This window comes from Aureobasidium pullulans (genome assembly GCF_000721785.1).
Source record: "Aureobasidium pullulans EXF-150 unplaced genomic scaffold scaffold_9, whole genome shotgun sequence".
Classification (NCBI taxonomy): domain Eukaryota; kingdom Fungi; phylum Ascomycota; class Dothideomycetes; order Dothideales; family Saccotheciaceae; genus Aureobasidium; species Aureobasidium pullulans.
The window spans coordinates 85,398-101,855 of NW_021941029.1; the positions used below are offsets into that span (position 1 = coordinate 85,398).

General features: G+C 49.4%; 10 protein-coding genes across 10 annotated transcripts; 6 read left to right on the plus strand and 4 right to left on the minus strand.

Moving 5' to 3' along the window:
* Positions 1-274: 274 nt before the first annotated feature.
* M438DRAFT_345392 (uncharacterized protein) lies at positions 275-754 on the plus strand. Its single transcript, XM_029905440.1, has one exon. The coding sequence runs from the start codon at positions 347-349 to the stop codon at positions 584-586; it is 240 nt and encodes a 79-aa protein (XP_029760425.1). The 5' UTR covers positions 275-346; the 3' UTR covers positions 587-754.
* Positions 755-959: 205 nt separating this feature from the next.
* On the minus strand, positions 960-1,597 carry M438DRAFT_355191 (uncharacterized protein; the record flags this gene model as incomplete). Its single annotated transcript, XM_029907016.1, has 2 exons — positions 960-1,340; positions 1,391-1,597. The coding sequence occupies 2 exons, from the start codon at positions 1,595-1,597 to the stop codon at positions 960-962; spliced, it is 588 nt and encodes a 195-aa protein (XP_029760426.1).
* Positions 1,598-2,450: 853 nt separating this feature from the next.
* On the plus strand, positions 2,451-3,791 carry M438DRAFT_345393 (uncharacterized protein). The gene is made up of 3 exons (XM_029905441.1): positions 2,451-2,847; positions 3,017-3,053; positions 3,189-3,791. Exons 1-3 carry the CDS (start codon positions 2,580-2,582, stop codon positions 3,616-3,618), a joined length of 735 nt encoding a protein of 244 aa, XP_029760427.1. The 5' UTR covers positions 2,451-2,579; the 3' UTR covers positions 3,619-3,791.
* A 348-nt stretch (positions 3,792-4,139) lies between these two features.
* On the plus strand, positions 4,140-5,134 carry M438DRAFT_365171 (uncharacterized protein; the record flags this gene model as incomplete). The annotated part of the gene is made up of 2 exons (XM_029907773.1): positions 4,140-4,291; positions 4,346-5,134. 2 exons carry the CDS (start codon positions 4,140-4,142, stop codon positions 4,896-4,898), a joined length of 705 nt encoding a protein of 234 aa, XP_029760428.1. The 3' UTR covers positions 4,899-5,134.
* A 1,689-nt stretch (positions 5,135-6,823) lies between these two features.
* Positions 6,824-8,388, minus strand: M438DRAFT_345394 (NAD(P)-binding protein). Its single transcript, XM_029905442.1, has 6 exons — positions 8,283-8,388; positions 8,196-8,221; positions 7,640-8,143; positions 7,168-7,584; positions 6,893-7,113; positions 6,824-6,842 (listed from the first exon to the last, which is right to left on the minus strand). The coding sequence occupies exons 1-5, from the start codon at positions 8,311-8,313 to the stop codon at positions 7,051-7,053; spliced, it is 1,041 nt and encodes a 346-aa protein (XP_029760429.1). The 5' UTR covers positions 8,314-8,388; the 3' UTR covers positions 6,824-6,842; positions 6,893-7,050.
* Positions 8,389-8,851: 463 nt separating this feature from the next.
* On the minus strand, positions 8,852-10,171 carry M438DRAFT_318432 (pseudouridine synthase; the record flags this gene model as incomplete). The annotated part of the gene is made up of 1 exon (XM_029902793.1): positions 8,852-10,171. The coding sequence occupies one exon, from the start codon at positions 10,169-10,171 to the stop codon at positions 8,852-8,854; it is 1,320 nt and encodes a 439-aa protein (XP_029760430.1).
* Positions 10,172-10,502: 331 nt separating this feature from the next.
* Positions 10,503-11,465, plus strand: M438DRAFT_345397 (uncharacterized protein). The gene is made up of 3 exons (XM_029905443.1): positions 10,503-10,667; positions 10,757-11,019; positions 11,074-11,465. The coding sequence occupies exons 1-3, from the start codon at positions 10,557-10,559 to the stop codon at positions 11,375-11,377; spliced, it is 678 nt and encodes a 225-aa protein (XP_029760431.1). The 5' UTR covers positions 10,503-10,556; the 3' UTR covers positions 11,378-11,465.
* A 33-nt stretch (positions 11,466-11,498) lies between these two features.
* On the minus strand, positions 11,499-12,413 carry M438DRAFT_355196 (uncharacterized protein; the record flags this gene model as incomplete). Its single annotated transcript, XM_029907017.1, has 2 exons — positions 11,499-12,244; positions 12,293-12,413. The coding sequence occupies 2 exons, from the start codon at positions 12,411-12,413 to the stop codon at positions 11,499-11,501; spliced, it is 867 nt and encodes a 288-aa protein (XP_029760432.1).
* A 1,393-nt stretch (positions 12,414-13,806) lies between these two features.
* Positions 13,807-15,001, plus strand: M438DRAFT_405504 (uncharacterized protein). Its single transcript, XM_029909791.1, has 2 exons — positions 13,807-14,340; positions 14,401-15,001. The coding sequence occupies exons 1-2, from the start codon at positions 14,090-14,092 to the stop codon at positions 14,786-14,788; spliced, it is 639 nt and encodes a 212-aa protein (XP_029760433.1). The 5' UTR covers positions 13,807-14,089; the 3' UTR covers positions 14,789-15,001.
* Positions 15,002-15,522: 521 nt separating this feature from the next.
* M438DRAFT_273544 (uncharacterized protein) lies at positions 15,523-16,359 on the plus strand (the record flags this gene model as incomplete). Its single annotated transcript, XM_029900645.1, has 2 exons — positions 15,523-15,661; positions 15,722-16,359. 2 exons carry the CDS (start codon positions 15,523-15,525, stop codon positions 16,357-16,359), a joined length of 777 nt encoding a protein of 258 aa, XP_029760434.1.
* Between the last annotated feature and the right edge of the window lie 99 nt (positions 16,360-16,458).

The window sequence follows — 16,458 nt, forward strand, 5'->3', positions numbered from 1 at the left end:
CTTATTCTCATTGAGATCTTTATAATGTACATATCCGAATTGTTATGACTACTTTCTTTCAACCCTTCAAAACTCGAATTTTTTGACCCTTAAATTTTCTCATTCTGTCGGTACAATTCTGTTCTGTGATCAGCCTCTTCGTTTTGCTCCTGATATCCACATTTCTCTTGCTTTAAGTTTTGCTTGGACATCGAATCGACGTCCAATGATCCCGGACCGACTCGACCGATATTCAGTCAGCCATTTCTGTTATATAAGAAACCCACACTTGGCAACCACAATTCTCCTTTTCTTAAGATCAAGACCAAGATCGATTCACTCGCGTTGGCATCCAGAGCCGACCAAAATGATGGAGCAAGCGCGAGATGCGCGACACTCAAAACGGAACACGACTCTCCTTTGCTTGTTTTTGTCAAATCTTGTTGCTACACGACCCCCCCACGACGTTTTGGTCTCGATCATCAACAGGGCAGAAAAAAAACACGACTCGTTCGTTCAAGCAGATGTTTCGCGATCGCATCGGAGAGATTTGTTTGATCTGCTTATTGCGATGTGTTGGTTAGGGCAGGTTTTCTTTCCGAAATGACATTGACATTTTTTTTGACTGGTGGTTGTTGATACTTGAAACGGGAGGCCTGGGTTTGTTTGTTCGTTTCGTGGGTTGCTGACCGAGTCTTGTTTCTTTTGCTTGGTTTTGCATCTTGCATCCGCGGAAGAGTCACGTTTACTTATGATTGATGAAAGATAGCGGTAAGTGGACAAAAAAGACATGTTCCTTTTTTGTGTTATTTGATTCTTCGTTATGAATCTTTTTTCCCTCAAGTTTCTCATGTCCCGTGCTGAATTCGTGTTTCTCATTTCCCGTCATGATATCATGTTCCCCATTCTCCCTAATAGTTTCCATCGTGTTTGCCCATCCGGTATGCAACCAGTATGTATCCAGTGTTGGATTTGCTGGCCTAGTTGTTGGGCTTGCGCTCACACTCTGATGAATCCTTAGGAAGAGCGGACTCATCCATGTCGACGGTAAGAGCAAGGGCAGCCATGGCTTGCTTGATGGCGGGGTGCTCAAGAATCTTGGTCTTGTCTCCTTCGTACAGCTCCGACAGTCCTTGTGACTTGATCAGCTCGGTGACCTCTTCCTTTCTGGAAGCAATCAGGTTCCGGGTTTCGGCAATCTTGCCGGGATCTTGTCCCTCCTCTCTGAGGTGTAGAGCGGCAATGTAGCCATCGCGGAGCTGCTGAAACTCAATGGGGTCTTGTCCCTTGCCTTTGAAGTGGAGAGCGGCCATGTAGCCATTGCGGAGCTTCTCGAACACGTCGTCGCGGGTGATTGTTTCCTGCTTCCATTAGCAATACGTCCAAGTGTCCATCTGCAGTCATGTCTTACTGCGGCGCGCTGAAGTTCATCGCCATCGTGATCAGTAATAGCGTAGATCTTGTCCATACCCTTTGATCTCGTCTTTCTGGCTTCGATCAGGTCTTGAATCTCCTGCATCTTGTCGCGAAGCTCCTGATCAAGTTCCTTGATCTGGACCTGCTGCTCGCGGACCAGTTTCTCGTAGTCAATCGGGTCAGACGAGCCTTGAGATGCCATCTTGTCTTGTTTGAGTTTGTGTTTGTGTTATGAGTGTTGTAGGATAATAGCTAAGGATTGAGGGTTGAGAGAAGAAGGGAGGAGAGAGAGAAGTCAGTGTTATAAGAGATCATAATCCGCCATCGCAGTGATGAGAGTACAAGTGCAAGTGAAGTGGCAGTGAAAGTGCGAGTGAAGTGATGCCGCAAGCCCGAGTGAAGTAATAGTGCGCGTCGATGCATCGGCTGGGAACAAATATTGAGCTCTCGTTGTAAACTCGACTTCGTCTTCCAATACCAACTCACGATTTTCCAAGTGTGCTTCATTTCGCCCCTTTCACTCGCCAGCTATAGCAATGCTCGTTTATCCACCTGTCAAAATGCACGATGCAATTGAGCCCGGGCTCTTCGTCCGCAGAGAGCAACGACTTGAGGCCATCTCTTTGGATCTAGCTCTGCTTCTGAACATCATTGTGTTTTTGTTCAGCTGTTTTCAAATGGCCAACTTCAGACATGAGGAGCTCCATACAAGTTGAGCGACATGAACTGCGGGGTGTCTAACAGAGACAGCTGACAGCTGCTGAAGCCTTGGCATCGTCAGAGCTCGCTCTCAAAAAGGGCGGAGCTGTCGTGGATGTGATGATCACTCGAGTAAGCACTTTCTAGGAATCAACGTCCACTGCTCGTCTCTGCTTCATGCATACCTCGTTGAGATATACACTCTTAAAGCAAGTTTGTCAGAGATGTTTTGAGGCTCATGCGAGGCTCAGAAAGTAGGTTCTAAGTCCGAAGATCAATCAGATGATCGGAGTCGGGGTGAATCAAACACCGAGCTCCTGGTATTCCAACGTCATCACTCGTCTTAGAGCTTGATGAGTTCATGACTTTGCAAGCATTCCTTCTGCAAGTAGACGTTTATCAGGTAGGTTACTTCTTCTCTCCTTCATACCAATCCATCTTTCAACCTTCAACACATCCCAAATCTACCCGGCTACACCGTCAATATGGGCATTGAATACAGCACCGCCAAGTGGCTCGCACCAGCCTCGTTCATCTACGACTTTGCTGCTCAGCAGTATGGACTCAACAGCACACCTTCGATGAAGGACATCAACGATGCAAACACCTCTTTCTGGTCTCCTCAGCCTTACTTCATTGGAGCTTTCTTCGCTCCCCAGCAGATTGTGCAGCTTGCCTGGTTGTACCGTCTCTGGAAGCTTGACCCCAACAAGCCCAAGGAGCGTGCAGAGCTCGATCAAATTGTCAACTTCGGTAAGTGAGCAGAGGTACAAACACAACAGCCCACGTTCGCATGTTGAACAGACCTTCATTCGGGATACCATCTTGTCTACACCAAATTCAGGCTGTGAGCTGGCTCGTTGGACCATTACCACATCCGGTCCTTCTATAGAGCTTCGCTAACTGTACTCTCTACGAAAAGTGCCATTTTATATCCTCGGAAATCTCTGCATTGGCACGTAAGTCAATTCCCAACTACCACGGGTCGAGTTCGCGCTTGGTGGCGCCGAATTTTCCAAATTTGTCTGGACGTGCACGAATTTGGCCAACACCCTCCCTCCGTACATGCATTGTACCATACTAACATCGGAAAGGTGGATGTTTGCGTGGAACTCAAGCCAGCTCAAGCTCTCCAATGTATTCGTCGTCGTCAACTCCCTCAGCCAACTTTACTTCATCTTCACCAAGCTCGGTCCCATGAACACGTCCTCCACCTCGTCCATCCTCACCCACATCAACGCTAAGACCTTCGCTGGTATTGGTGTCCTCGACTTCGTCCACAACCTCAGTGTTGCATACTACAAGGATGTTCTCCCCACCACCGCCGTTAAGGTCGTCACTGGTGCCGGATTCGCCGGTCTTGCGGCATGCAGCGACTGGATCTTTGGTGGATGCCTGGTGTATGACCTGGTCGCTCTGAGCGTTGGCCAGGCCCAACTCAATAACCCCGATTGGAGCAAGATGTTGGGTGGATTTGCTGTCGCCACTGCTGGCATTGTTGGCCTCAGAAACTACTTTATGTAGGTCAGCGTTAAAGTGCGTTTCTTTGCTTTCAAACGAAGCGTCCTTGTTTACGAAGCGGCCATTGTGGACTCTGTGTCTGACACTCGTCGCAGGCCTCCCTACGTCAAGGAGCCCGGATACGATCTCACCGCCGACGATGACACCTTCGACGACCGAGTCTGAAACAAATCTATACTCATCAACATGAATGCTCTTAGCAATTCATCAGCCATCTATTCTACATATGTACGAAGAAAGAATATCAAGATTTAATTTTCCATGTAACCTCACTGCGATTGTATGTCTCAGACCTTGAAGCAGACCCGCATGTGCTCTGGAGAAACAGCACGCAGGGAGCCAGGGTGTTGTCCATGTCTGGTGTTGGATGCTCTAATGTCTTGGTGTGAACAAACACAATGTCGCCGTGCCGCTGGCTACAAGAGAAGCATATGGGACGAGAATTTTTGTTCTGATAATATCATTGACTCTCAGAATGCCCTGTGTGTACATTTGCTGCCACTACGAGATATCAGACGATCACCATGGTCCAGTATCAAGACCAAAAGCGACCACCAGAGCAATACAAGATGGGCGCCGCGTCTCCCGAAGACACTCTCATCACAGAGAAAGACACCGAGAAAGCCCTCGAAACAGAAAGAGAAGTCAATCTCGCAATCGCTCTCGATCATCTTCCGTAAATCACCCGTAACAAACACCAGTAAGCTCGAAACTGACCACGACATTAGAGAAATCACCGAAATCTAGTCAACGAGTCTGTCACCAGCCCCCACGAAGACACTGTCACTTCGGGCACACAAGATCGACCTCCATCCCAACAAGTCGTTGCCATCCGCCAACGCATATGGTCCGAAGATGCACGCCACGCTCGCCGCGTCAGTACACTCCATCAACAGGCCCAGTCCGAACAAGAACGACACGCAACCAAAGACCGCACCTTCCGCTCCCGTCTTATCGAACTCGCCAACAAACCACGCGAACGCCTCCGCATCTCACCATCCAAGTCCCTCGCAAATCCCAAGACCACAAACAATAACAGCGGCCAAGGGGAAATGAGGCAACAGGAAAGTAAGGTGGCCAAATGGCTCGATGGTCTGAGATCTATCTCTTCCATCTCTGAGTTTTGGGGCTCGAGCGATGAGAGCAGCAGTGTTGAGGTGGTTGCTGCTAAGGATGCAGTGGGTAGGGGCAAGGGGATGAGGATTGTCAGTGATGGGGTTGAGGAGAGCTCTGCGGCCGTGTTCTACAATGTGTTTAGAGCTGGCAAGGCGAAGAGCAACTAGAATGTGGGCAGAGTGGATTAAGGCTGCAGCCTCAACATACAGAAAGATGTAGGCGGATACCGGAACAGAAGTTGCGACCGAGTAGTCAGGAAAGCACGATATCCATGGAAGGAAGGAAGGAACGATCAAGAAAAGCATATTTGAAGCAGCGATTGACGAATGATTGAAACAACTAAGAGTATCGTTCATGGCAAGAGCAGCTCGCAGCCAAAGAAAATCGGAATCAATTACTCCATTCAATTTACTCATTCATTCTGCTCGCATTCAATTTACTCGACCTTACTTCGATTTCTCTCAGAACATCAATACGAGCCTCTTGTATCTCCTGATGGTGAAAGCCATCAATAATCATATACACCCATCTCGTTAATCTCATCCGAGTGAATCAATGCCAAAGTGTCTCGTTTCCCGCTCTTCCATGCAATCCATACCAGTATGAAGACAACTGTTTCTATGCAACACTGATCATGATACGCTTTATAATGAACCAATAACGGTGCGAAAAAATCAGACCAGAAGGCAGGAGCGATTTAGCGTTCCCAAAGTGGAAGGAGCGAATCAGGGAAGTAAACCAAAACGGGAAGTCACGATATGCGCTACAAGAACGGAAAGAGCGACCATTGGATCCGAATTCACTGGATGAGGAAGTGACGATATAACGAGGAGGTCACTATCAAGGATACAACAGAAAACCAATGTACGGAAGTAGCGATCTACCAGACTTGGATCGTAAAAGGAAGGAACAAGCTACCGAAAAAGAGGAAAGAACGACCGGTTAGTAAACGAAAAAGGAAGGAACGATCAGGCATGAACAGAAGGAGCGATCGATCACATGTAGAAGGAAGGAGCGACCGGTCACCAAAGAAAGGCAGGAGCGATTAGTCATTTGATGAATGACCTATGAACCGACTACTGTAAACAGACGTTACAAGTACATTTATGTATAGACGGTCAATCAGACAACCACAGAAGCACTAGCAGAATCCTCATCGAACACATTCCCCATGCCCCAAGAAACAGCAGAGCCTTCCAAAAAGCAACAGGACAAAAACAATTAACATTGCACTGATGGTTGCAGAATAACAAACTACAAGCGCACAGGAAAGAAGCACGAGCTGCTCCAGATAGCAAAACGCATCAGTCAAAGAGAGAGCATCTGAATGAGAGGAAGAGGCAACGGAAAGAAAAGAACATCTTACAAAGCAATGGAGGGAGACGCAGTCGAGTACTTTCGGATGCGATGAGGCACAGGTAGAGAAGTAGCGGTTAAGCAAAGGAAGAACTACAGCAATATCAGAAGAAATATAGAATCGACAGGGGATAACTTGGTAGATGAGGGAATCACGATCGAATCATCGAGGAAGGAGCGATAGAGTCGGTAGAGCAGGTGCGACCGTGAAAAATCTAGTGAACGAAGAAGCAAAAAGCGAAGGAATACTGAAAAGAAGACAAGAGTGGTGGGCATTTAAACATGAGAACAAAGAACAGAGTCCACATGATGGAACACGAACAATAGTCGGAAGGATATGAGTAGTACGGCCGCAGGTACAAAAGAAATGGTCACTATAACGAGTGCATATCCCTTACCAACAAGGTCGAGGAGGACGACGACGAGGATGCGCTGCACAAAAAGAAAGAATTCCAACGTAGTACATGGACAAAAGAAAAAGATAAGTAGCACCATGAGCAGGAATCGAACCCGCGACCTCCTCGGATCTAGACTGACACGGCGTTGAGTAACAACGAATGACTGCGCACGTGTTAAGACCACGGGTGTGTTAAACCACTACACTACCACGGCTGTTTTGACTTGTTGGAAGATCTTAAAGAACTTCGTATATAAAGGGTTGTGTGCAACAGTGGTTGGAAGCGGGAGGGAAGCTTGGATGAGGCAGTTTTAGTGGTCAGAAGGCTCCGAGCTCGGTGAGAGACGTAGCTTGTAGTCTGTGCCTGCGTGAGATTTCAGACAGACAAGATCACATAGAACCACGAACAGGGACGATAGAGGCCAGAAATGCAAGGTTGAACGATAGAAGTGACTGCTTGATCGAATGGAAAGGAACACGCTTTAATCAAAGCCGTATGTATTCTTGCGAGGATTCTAGAGAAGGGTGAGCAGAGCCAAATTTCGGTCATAAGTAACGGTGTATGTCTATTGTAACTTGAGCTCGATGGCCTTGCCATCAGCTTCACCGCTCTTGATCATCGCCTCGAGCTGTAGGCACAGTCAGAAAAACATAGATGATAGTCAACAAAGAAGCAAACTTACCACTTCCAAGTCTGCTAGAGCCTCCTCGGGAGTCTGCAGAGGATGAGCTTTGCCCTGAGCAATGCTCTCACCCCAAGCCTTGAGCTCTTGTCTCACGCCGTTCTTATCCTCTGTGAAGTCCTTAGTGGACTCATTGCCATCTTTCTTTACGATAGTCTTGTCGAAGCCAACGTCGACGGTTCCGTTCTGACAGGCAACGATGTATTCGGCACCGGAGAAAGTGGTACCGAAGCTAACACTGAATGTTCCGGAGGTGCCGTTTGCGAGCTTGACGGTAGCGTTAATGGTATCGATAGGAGGAAGATGAGGCTGTAGCTGTGCTGTGAAGGCAGCGACTTGCGACATCTTGGCTTCTTGGCCTAGTAACTGTCTCATGGCGGCGATGAAGTGAACGCCTCCGTCGAGGAGGAAGCCTCCCTGTAGTGGATCATCAGCACCAGTTCTTTCCAGATCAGGACAGATCGAGACTTACCTGGTATTCAGGGGTCTTGCGCCATTCGGTCTCGTAGTACTTGGCTCCAGGTTTGACGAAGGCATGCATACGAAGACGGAAGCCCAAAATGTCACCCAGCTCTTTCACCTGCTCAGCACCATATTGGAAACGACCAAGGTAACGGAAGTTCTCAGCAACAGCCCAGATGGTCTTCTTGGTATCGATGTTCGTGTGGTACCAGTCAATCAGCTCGTGGGCTGTGGCCAGATCTTTTGCGACAGGCTTCTCGGAAAGCACATGCTTGCCTGCCGACAAAGCCTTCTTGATAAATTCGGGTTGGGCGAGAATGGGCAGAGCGATGACTACGGCTTCGACATCTGAGCGTTCGAGGAGTTTGGCGTATGACTTGTCGGAGCCAGCGTCTTCGGCATAGAGATCTGGAGTGGTCGACTCAACTTCCTTGGACAACTTCTGGGCCGACGCAAGACTGCGAGAGTAGATGGCATTGAGGGAGAAGAGGTCGCCGTTGGCTTTGATGCCGGGCTGTCATTTAATGTCAGTACAAGATGGATATGCCCGGGAAGGAGAAGCATACAAGATGAGCTTCTTGGATGAAGATGCCTGTTCACGTGGAGCTGTTCTCAGCTGCTGGTCGTTTCTACCCGTCTTCGTAGTAGCCTACCGCTTCCAATGACTGCAATTCCGATCGTCATGTTGATATGTCTGTCTGTTGTCTTTTCGGCAGTCTGCTACTTGCTCCAAAGTTTTGCTGCTCTTGCCAAATGTGCTGAAGCGTGTTTCTATTTACACTACTGCGTCACTGTGAACGGCCCCACCCTGCCCGGCGTTTGCGGCTCTGCCCCGCTTCGCCTTGCCCTTCTTTAGCCTGTACCTCTGCATATGTTCTATACACTCTTTAGCCTGTGAGAGACGCAGAGAAAAGCATACATGCAGCGGCGAAGAGATAGGCTAAACACAGAGACAAGAGTCGTCTGGCAGTAGAGTCATCACCATCAGTAAATTGTCGTCGCGGAGAATGATCCAAAGGTGACATCTTGACCATGAAAACACGAGTGTGTATGTGAGCGTTAGGTAGAACAGTCTATGTTGGAAAGGCCACTCCAGTAGAGCATGTTCGTATGATTGTTGTGCATATATTGTTGCAGGATGATGAATCCGAGTTGAGTTTGAGATCAGTCAATGTGAGGACTAAACAGCACGATCTATAAGCACGCCAGAGCAAGCGCAATTCTATTTCGCGTCTGCTCCTTCTGCCTCAAGTCCCAGCTTGCTAAGATCGATAGCCAAAGGATCCGAATCTTCAGTCGATTCTGTTGGACCAGCATAACCGGCCGGTGGCAGAGCCCATTCGGGCAATGCAGTCTCGTAGGACCATCTACCATCGCCGGCAGCATACTTCCGAGCGTGGAGATAAATGCCCAATTCGTGCGGCCCAGGGTCGCTGTACAAATCTGTTCCACAGAGTTCGCATTTCTCGCCGGTGAGCTTTTCTCCCTTGGTCTTGTTGTATCGCTCGAGCATCTCGTCGTGGTAGGCGACGGCATCGGCTACTTCGGACTTGCCCATGCGCGCTAGACGCGACATGATGTCCTCATCGTTATCAGCTTTTGACTCACCCTTGCCTAGGTTGAAGCCCCAGACACGCTGGTTGGCATAAATAGGGTCATTCAGGATGGGATGGCCTAGGTATTGCAGATGTACACGCAGTTGATGCGTGCGTCCTGTCAAAGGCCTGCAGCGCACAATCGAGTATCCCTCCTTTTCCTTCCATTCCATTCCTGGTGTTGCTTCGCCTTTCTCGGCTTCTCCATCGCCAGCCTCGGGCGGGTAGTATGCCAGTCTCTTGAATACTGTTCTGGCGTCCTTGCCATCTGCGCGCACGCGGTTGAGACCAAGTTTCGGGCTGATTTGCATGATGGGCTGCTCGCAGACAATCTCTCCTTCGGGGAATTCGCCCTTCACACGGGCGACGTATTCTTTCTTTACAGTGCGGGCCATGATCTGTTCAGTGAGTTCGTCGGCGGCCTTGCGGTGTTTGGCGATAAACATGACACCGCTTGTCAGGCGATCCAGACGGTTGCAGGGCATGGGGTTGAAGCCATGACCACGCTCTGCACGCATAACCTCAGTCACACTGTTGTAGTTGTAGCGTCCTGAAGGATGTACCGGAATGCCTGCAGGCTTGTTGATAACAATCATATCCTCATCCTCGTGGACAATGCCAATATTTTGCTGAGTGACTGGCGGTTCGTGGCGGTGGAGGGTATGCGAAACAAGGTCGCCGTTCTTGACTCTGTGGTCTGCACCAGTCGCAGGCTTACCGTTGATAAGCACAGCGCCAGTTTTGACAGCATTTGTATAGTATTCGATCGGACGGTCGCGAAATTCGTCGGCAAAGATCTCGAGGATCTCGCGGCCTCTCCATCGCTGCTTGCACCAAGTGTTGTATGTGTAGTGATACGGCGCGACTCTTCGTAGGCCGCCTTCGAGATAGTATGGCCGTGGCCACGGGTCGCAAGGTGTGATGATCACGTCCGGTGGTTCTTCCATAGTGTTTGGTTTTGTGGCAGGCTTGACACCTTTGTCGACGGTCGTCAAGGCCATGGTCGTAGGCAGTTTTCCGCGCCGCGCCAAAAACGCTATGATTCGAGGAGAGGGCGCCACGTCTGATCTTTGTATCCCAGTTTTGTTCCTCCTCTTTATCTCTCCGTGGGTCGAGGTGAAAATGTGCGTCTGGTGGATTTATTTGTCGGCGTCAGAAAAATTACCTATCAGGTCCCGCGTCAGAGTTGTTGCTCGCGTGGAACTGCCCAATTTGGACCTAGTTACTGCTAATCATCTTATCGAAGGTCGCGTACTCAAGTACAAACCACCCAGACTTGTTCTTCTTGCTTTCTCACTCTCATTACCCTTTTCTTGGTTGAACACTTGCAAGATGCCTGTCGAAATCACTCGTATGGTCGAAAATGACATCGACGGCGCTGTCGACTGTATTCAAAAAGCCTTTGCTGAGGACCCATACTTTGCATGGGTCTTTCCAAAAGATGTAAGGTTATGTACATCTGTCTGTCTACAATTTTGGTTACATGAAGGCATTTTTCGACTCTGTTTGGTCTGTTCTAATCATATCACAAGTTCTCTCCGGCACGGAATCGCGTCTCGCTTGGTATCCGCTGTAGATGGGGCCTTGAGCACGCTCTGTTTTACGTTGCCAAAGACCCTTCATCTTCTACTCCTTCGCGCATCCTTGGTGTTGCTTGTTGGCTGGCTCCAACGGATCCCTCCGCTCCACAGTCTTGGAAAAGCTGGTTCGGCGACTGGTCATTGTGGTTCAACCAACTCTGGATGAATTCTGTTTATGGGCGCGGCGGGTTGAGTACAACAAGATACTATATTTGGTTGGTGTTCGAGCTTTTACGATGTTCGACTGGTTCTAACCATCGCACTTGTAGGAAAGCTGCCCAGAGTGACGCCCAGCGTCAGCTCTGGACAGATGACCGAGGTTACTACTTCTGTAATATTGTGACTGTCCTTCCAGAAGCGCAAGGTATGGGTATAGGAAAGGAACTTTTTGGTGTCGTCATGCGTCAAGCAGATGTGGAAGGGCGAAAGTGTTATCTGGAGAGTTCCAGAGCAGAGCCAAATATGGCCATCTACCGCAAGATGGGCTTCGAGCTGGCGAAGGAGATGAAGTGTGATGATCAGGGCGATGCTATCACTCTATACTGTATGATGAGAGATCCGCGGCCCGGGTGAGTGGCTTTTGGCGGAGAAGGAGTGTATTAATGTTGGTAATCAAAGCGTTCAATCGTCAAAGGAGTGTCTGAGGTCTGCCAAAGCAAAGGAGCGTGAGGTTCGTTGATGGGTCGTTGTGCCCTCATCCACGAAAGACTGATTTCCACGGAGCCGAGGATTTGGACTTAGACGGTACTCTTGGAGGAAGGTAACCAGCGCCACCTGTTTCCAGGAGTTCTTGTGCTTTGTCGGGCACTCCTCCCATTCTAGGCATTCCGTGTACTACTGGTAACCCTGGCGAGAGACTGTCTTCTTGAATAGCGGTCAATTGATAATCGTTTCCGAAGCCGACAGGTTTGTAGTTGGGGGCAAGAGAACCGTTTGACGTCCTCTTCCTTTCAATATTCAGGCGAGGTGTTGACGGAGCCTCCGAGTTGGTCCAGCTCCAACGTGTGTGTCGATGACTTGACGAAGTTGGTGACAAGGGCTCATCTCCAACACTGCGCACTGAAATACTCGGAACGTTCGATGCTTGAGACTTCTTGGTTCCGGCACGGTTGAGAAATCTCTTGTCCGAACTTTTCAGGTAGGCCATGTGTGGTTCCATGATTACACTAGGAGGTTTGTCGGCCATCTCCGCTCCTGGCTGGGTAACGGGTCCAGGAAGACCTGGCAGATTCTTGGTCTTGTGCTTGCTCTTGAGTGATAAAGGATACCTCGACGATCGCACTGAGTACCGTTGCTCAAAGTAAATAGGATACTCTTCCGGACGAGCCATATAAGGTGTGGAGTGGCCTCGAGGGCGAAGCTTGAGGACATCGACCAGGGCAGCTCCTTTGCGCATTCGATGTATCACGTATATCAGGAACAGGAAAAGTATAACTCCACCTATGGTTATTAGTACATGATCTGTCTTGCATTGCTATACTATCATACCTATTGAAGAGGTGACGATGACCAGGATCTTGGAGCCAGTCGGTAGACTGCTTTCCTGTGCAGCTGACGATGTCTCACCCGCCACTGAAAATGAAGTCGAGTCCGAGCTGTCCATTGTCATCGAGTACACTCCGAGTGAGCCTAGTCCGAGTTGTGAGATGCAACCGAGTAGTGGGCTTGATCCGCGGTGGAATACGACTGAGTAGTGATCCCGAAACGTGAAGCAATAGCAGCCGGCCGCCTGGAGTTGTTGCAATATATGAAGATAGTCGACAAACGAGAGTGATTCTGTCCAGCAGAAGGAAGTATTACCTTGATCGGAGATCGAGAAGAAGGGAAACAACAAAGGGGAGGAAATCCTGGCGAGGATTGCGAGGCCTATGGATACTGATATAGCAACTGGGGTAATAAGGCTTCTCACGTTTCAACTCAATGAGTAGCTCCCATTGTTAATCTGGGGCTTTCGATCCTGCATGCCAGCCCTCTGTGCCTCGATGATCAGATTCTTTGCGCAAGGTCCGGCTATGGGTCCGACAAGACCACCGTGCTTCTGTCATGAATAAGGGACTATGGTCACCTTTGAGACAGTTTGCTCTCGACGTGATCAAACTCGGGGAGTTTGGCATTAACGGCGTCGTGCAAAAGAGTCGTGTGGGTTAGATTGTGAAACACGCTCTGACGCCTCAAAGCCTGTGCGTCTTACCAACATGACGGAGCAGTTCCTTCGTCGAAACGTGATGCGACGATGCCTTCCATCCGCGGGTGACCTGCAGTAGTGTGGTTGATCTTGGGTTTGACACGGCAAGAATTTAAGCATGAAGCATCGAGGTTCGTGAGCAGAGCACCGAAGAAGGATCGTTCAAGCCTAGGCTTTCCTGGTGTGTGCAACCAACCTTCTCCCAAGAGCGATCACCTTTTGGTCCTAAGTTCTGTGAAACTCAGCCGTGGTCCTCCGGCAGTTGGGTTGACAGGCGAGTTGAATGTTGTTCCATTTTGGAAAACCTAGACGAAGAGCATCAACAACGGCAGTTGCGATTTCTTAGCATCTGCGACTGCCAGCTGCACATATGAGATGACTTTGTCGGACCAAAGAACCCAGCTCGATGTGCTTACTATTCTCGCCATGTTGCTGACTCGGAGGATGAAGCAATCTCCGGACGCGCACATTCTGGTTAAGCGCCCACGAGATGGATGCATCAATTATTATTACAGACAAAGAGGAATGGTGGTCCATGCGGAGAAAGTCCCTGAATCAGCCACATCCGTGACCCAAAGTGCGATGAAGTGGAATCTTTGAAACACAAACTCGAGAGAGCAGCATTCTACGAGTATCTCTTCGATGCTGCTGCCGAATGTGCTCCTCTGCATGATAAGATAGGCCACTTCATCAAGTCGCCCGGATTCAGAACGCATTGTGGACGATCGATGGGCGTCTTCAATAGCGTCGAGGCTGTGTTGCTAAAATAGACACCGCCATAGGGCTGCGCCGGTGGATAAGGTATGCTCTGCCACCAAGGTGACTGCGCAAGTTCGACTTCTGACGAATGTCAACTTGCTCACGGTAAATCTGGCCAGCTGACATACATTATACCGCTGGATTTTGCTGTGCAAAGGATCGTATAAATCACCGTATCCAATATTGATGAACACGTCAGCGCGCCAAGGGCTCTTCCGCGCTTTCCATTCGCCATCTGACCCTCTCCATATATAGGCACTCACTCGTCAGCTTGATACACTTCGAACACTTTCATCGTACCTACCCATCGAAGCTTACCACTCATCTACACCATCAACATCATGTCAGACCCTTACGGATATCAAAACCAGAACCAAGGCCAATACGGCTACCAACCCCCACAGCAAGGATATGGAGGCTACCAGCAAGGCGGCTACCAGCAAGGACCTCCTCCACCTCAATACGGCAACAACCAGTATGGCGACAACCAATACAACCAGCAGTATGGTGCTCCAGCCCACGGTGGATTCCAGCACGGCCAGTATGGCGAGTCGCAGTACGGTGGACCTGCCCCGCCTCAGCACCAAGCATAGTAAGGGATCCCGCGTTTCAGTTATATGATATATCAAATAGTGAGCTGACAATCGCACAGCGGTCAATACCCTCAGAGCGACCCATCTCACCAGTTCCCTCAACAAGGAGCCTACAACCAGAACCCCCCACCTCAAGATCCCAACAACCCTTACGCAGCTCAGCAACATAACCAATATGGCCCCACCGACCCAGCTGCAGGCCAAGAGGGCGATCGCGGTCTTATGGGTGCGGTAGCCGGGGGACTCGGCGGTGGTCTGCTTGGACACAAGGCCGGTCACGGCATCATCGGTACTCTTGCCGGCGCCTTCATGGGTAGCAAAGCTGAGGACAAGCTCAAGGAAAGCCGCCATGAGAAGCAGTACGAGCAACAGTACCAGCAAGGCGGCTACGGTCAACAAGGCCAGCACCACGGTCACCACAACTCGCACCACAACCAGAAGTGGTAGAGACACCTTAACGGCCTGTAACTATTTGATTTTCCTAATGATCGCTTTTGGAGTTTTTGGCTAGGAGGTTACGCCATGTGGGGGATCTGCTTTTGGGATATCAAACTCGGCCGAGTATGTGGTGATGGTCACTGCGGCACGGAGTAGTTCTCTTTCCTTGCACTGATCCTCACCTTTGCGACTCAAGCAATATGAATTACTATTCTTAATCTGATTCAATCCACCTATATTCCTTGGACCCCCTTTTGTGTAGGCAGTGTGAAACTGGGAATTGTCGAGCTATTGACAGAAGATCAGCACTCTTGACTTCTTATGACATTTGACAACTCCACCTCCTAAAACACTGGACTAGAGTAAGCAGAGAACGACAAGTCTATTGTTTGAGAAGCGAGTTTTCATGCACGGCTCGAAGACTGTGCTTTCTTTTACATGATAGACACGGCCATATCCCTGATCGCTCCTGCGAACTATCAGTGGAGCAAGGTCCGTGATAGCTGCAAATCGTAGCCCGCAATCATGGCAATTTGGAATCAGATTGCACAAAGGTCAAGGTAAGTCGCCAAAGTGACTTTGTGATGTTCGGACGATACTGAGTAAGTAGGAAGGTGCAATGACTTGATTGGGATTGATCGACTCCAAGCGCAATCACATGATATGGTGCTTTCTCCAACGCGTCCCCCACCTAGATTTGCTTTCCAACAACCCCCACTCTGCATACCAGCCAGAACGATGACATGAACAATCATCGAACGTGGCAGGCATCAGCGCCTGTTCACAACGCAAAATACTTCTCTGCTTCGCCGACATACAACAAATGGGTGAAGCTCACTGCTGCCGATGTCCACGCATTGCGTGAGGTGCCTGGATTTGAAGGTGAGCGCCCATCCTCGCCTCCAACAATGTCATAAGCAGACCATACTCACCATTCAATAGGCCAAAACGTATACTTCCACTTGAATCATCCTGTTCGCTTCGTTTACCTCGTCGCACCCATTGTGGCCATCCACGAGATCCCGAATACGAAATTCCTTCTCTTGACCCTCGACGATAGCAGCGGTGTATGCATCGATGTCAAAATCGAGCGCAAAGATCCCGCAAAAGTCGAACCCAACACCTCAAATACCGTGGTCGAGAACTTGAACATCAACACTGCGATCGGCTATGATGTCGAAGTCACCATTGACGGGCAAAAGGTGGACATTGCAAGTGTGGTCAAAGTCAAGTGTACGATCGGAAAGTTCAGGGGCGTGATGCAATTGGAGCTGAAGAGGTGTGGGGTCATCAAGGATACCACTGAGGAGATTGCGGCGTGGCAGTCCATGTCGGAATTCAAGAGGGATGTGCTGGCTAGACTGTGGATCTTGAGCACTGCTGAGCAAGCCAAGTTGGACATGCAAATCTACGAGGAAGCTGTGCAAGAGCAAGAAGAGGAGCGAAGAGAACGACGCAGTCAAAGAGCTCTCCAGAAACGAGAAGAGCAGCGTGCTGCAAAGAGACAAGCCAGGGAAGAGGAGCAAGAGAAGAGACGACTTGCTGCTGAACGCAGATACAACCAAGGAGCTTTGATCTGAGAAATGGCTGAAATTAAGTATGCTACACGATTTATGGAAGGAACGCCTTGCTATGCCTTGCAGCGAAAGAGAAATAGACATACGAGAGAATCTTCATCT

What these genes read in the sequence shown, in the direction of transcription:
- M438DRAFT_345392 (XM_029905440.1), top strand. Translation starts at nt 347, where the DNA reads ATGATGGAGCAAGCGCGAGATGCGCGACACTCAAAACGGAACACGACT.
- M438DRAFT_345393 (XM_029905441.1), top strand. Translation starts at nt 2,580, where the DNA reads ATGGGCATTGAATACAGCACCGCCAAGTGGCTCGCACCAGCCTCGTTC. An exon ending in CGATCAAATTGTCAACTTCG is followed by an intron (nt 2,848 to 3,016) that starts GTAAGTGAGCAG and finishes CTCTACGAAAAG; the next exon opens with TGCCATTTTATATCCTCGGA. An exon ending in GGAAATCTCTGCATTGGCAC is followed by an intron (nt 3,054 to 3,188) that starts GTAAGTCAATTC and finishes AACATCGGAAAG; the next exon opens with GTGGATGTTTGCGTGGAACT.
- M438DRAFT_345394 (XM_029905442.1), bottom strand. Translation starts at nt 8,313, where the DNA reads ATGACGATCGGAATTGCAGTCATTGGAAGCG. An exon ending in AATTGCAGTCATTGGAAGCG is followed by an intron (nt 8,222 to 8,282) that starts GTAGGCTACTAC and finishes CCACGTGAACAG; the next exon opens with GCATCTTCATCCAAGAAGCT. An exon ending in GCAAGACCCCTGAATACCAG is followed by an intron (nt 7,585 to 7,639) that starts GTAAGTCTCGAT and finishes GATCCACTACAG; the next exon opens with GGAGGCTTCCTCCTCGACGG.
- M438DRAFT_345397 (XM_029905443.1), top strand. Translation starts at nt 10,557, where the DNA reads ATGCCTGTCGAAATCACTCGTATGGTCGAAAATGACATCGACGGCGCT. An exon ending in CATGGGTCTTTCCAAAAGAT is followed by an intron (nt 10,668 to 10,756) that starts GTAAGGTTATGT and finishes TCATATCACAAG; the next exon opens with TTCTCTCCGGCACGGAATCG. An exon ending in ACAACAAGATACTATATTTG is followed by an intron (nt 11,020 to 11,073) that starts GTTGGTGTTCGA and finishes TCGCACTTGTAG; the next exon opens with GAAAGCTGCCCAGAGTGACG.
- M438DRAFT_405504 (XM_029909791.1), top strand. Translation starts at nt 14,090, where the DNA reads ATGTCAGACCCTTACGGATATCAAAACCAGAACCAAGGCCAATACGGC. An exon ending in CCGCCTCAGCACCAAGCATA is followed by an intron (nt 14,341 to 14,400) that starts GTAAGGGATCCC and finishes ACAATCGCACAG; the next exon opens with CGGTCAATACCCTCAGAGCG.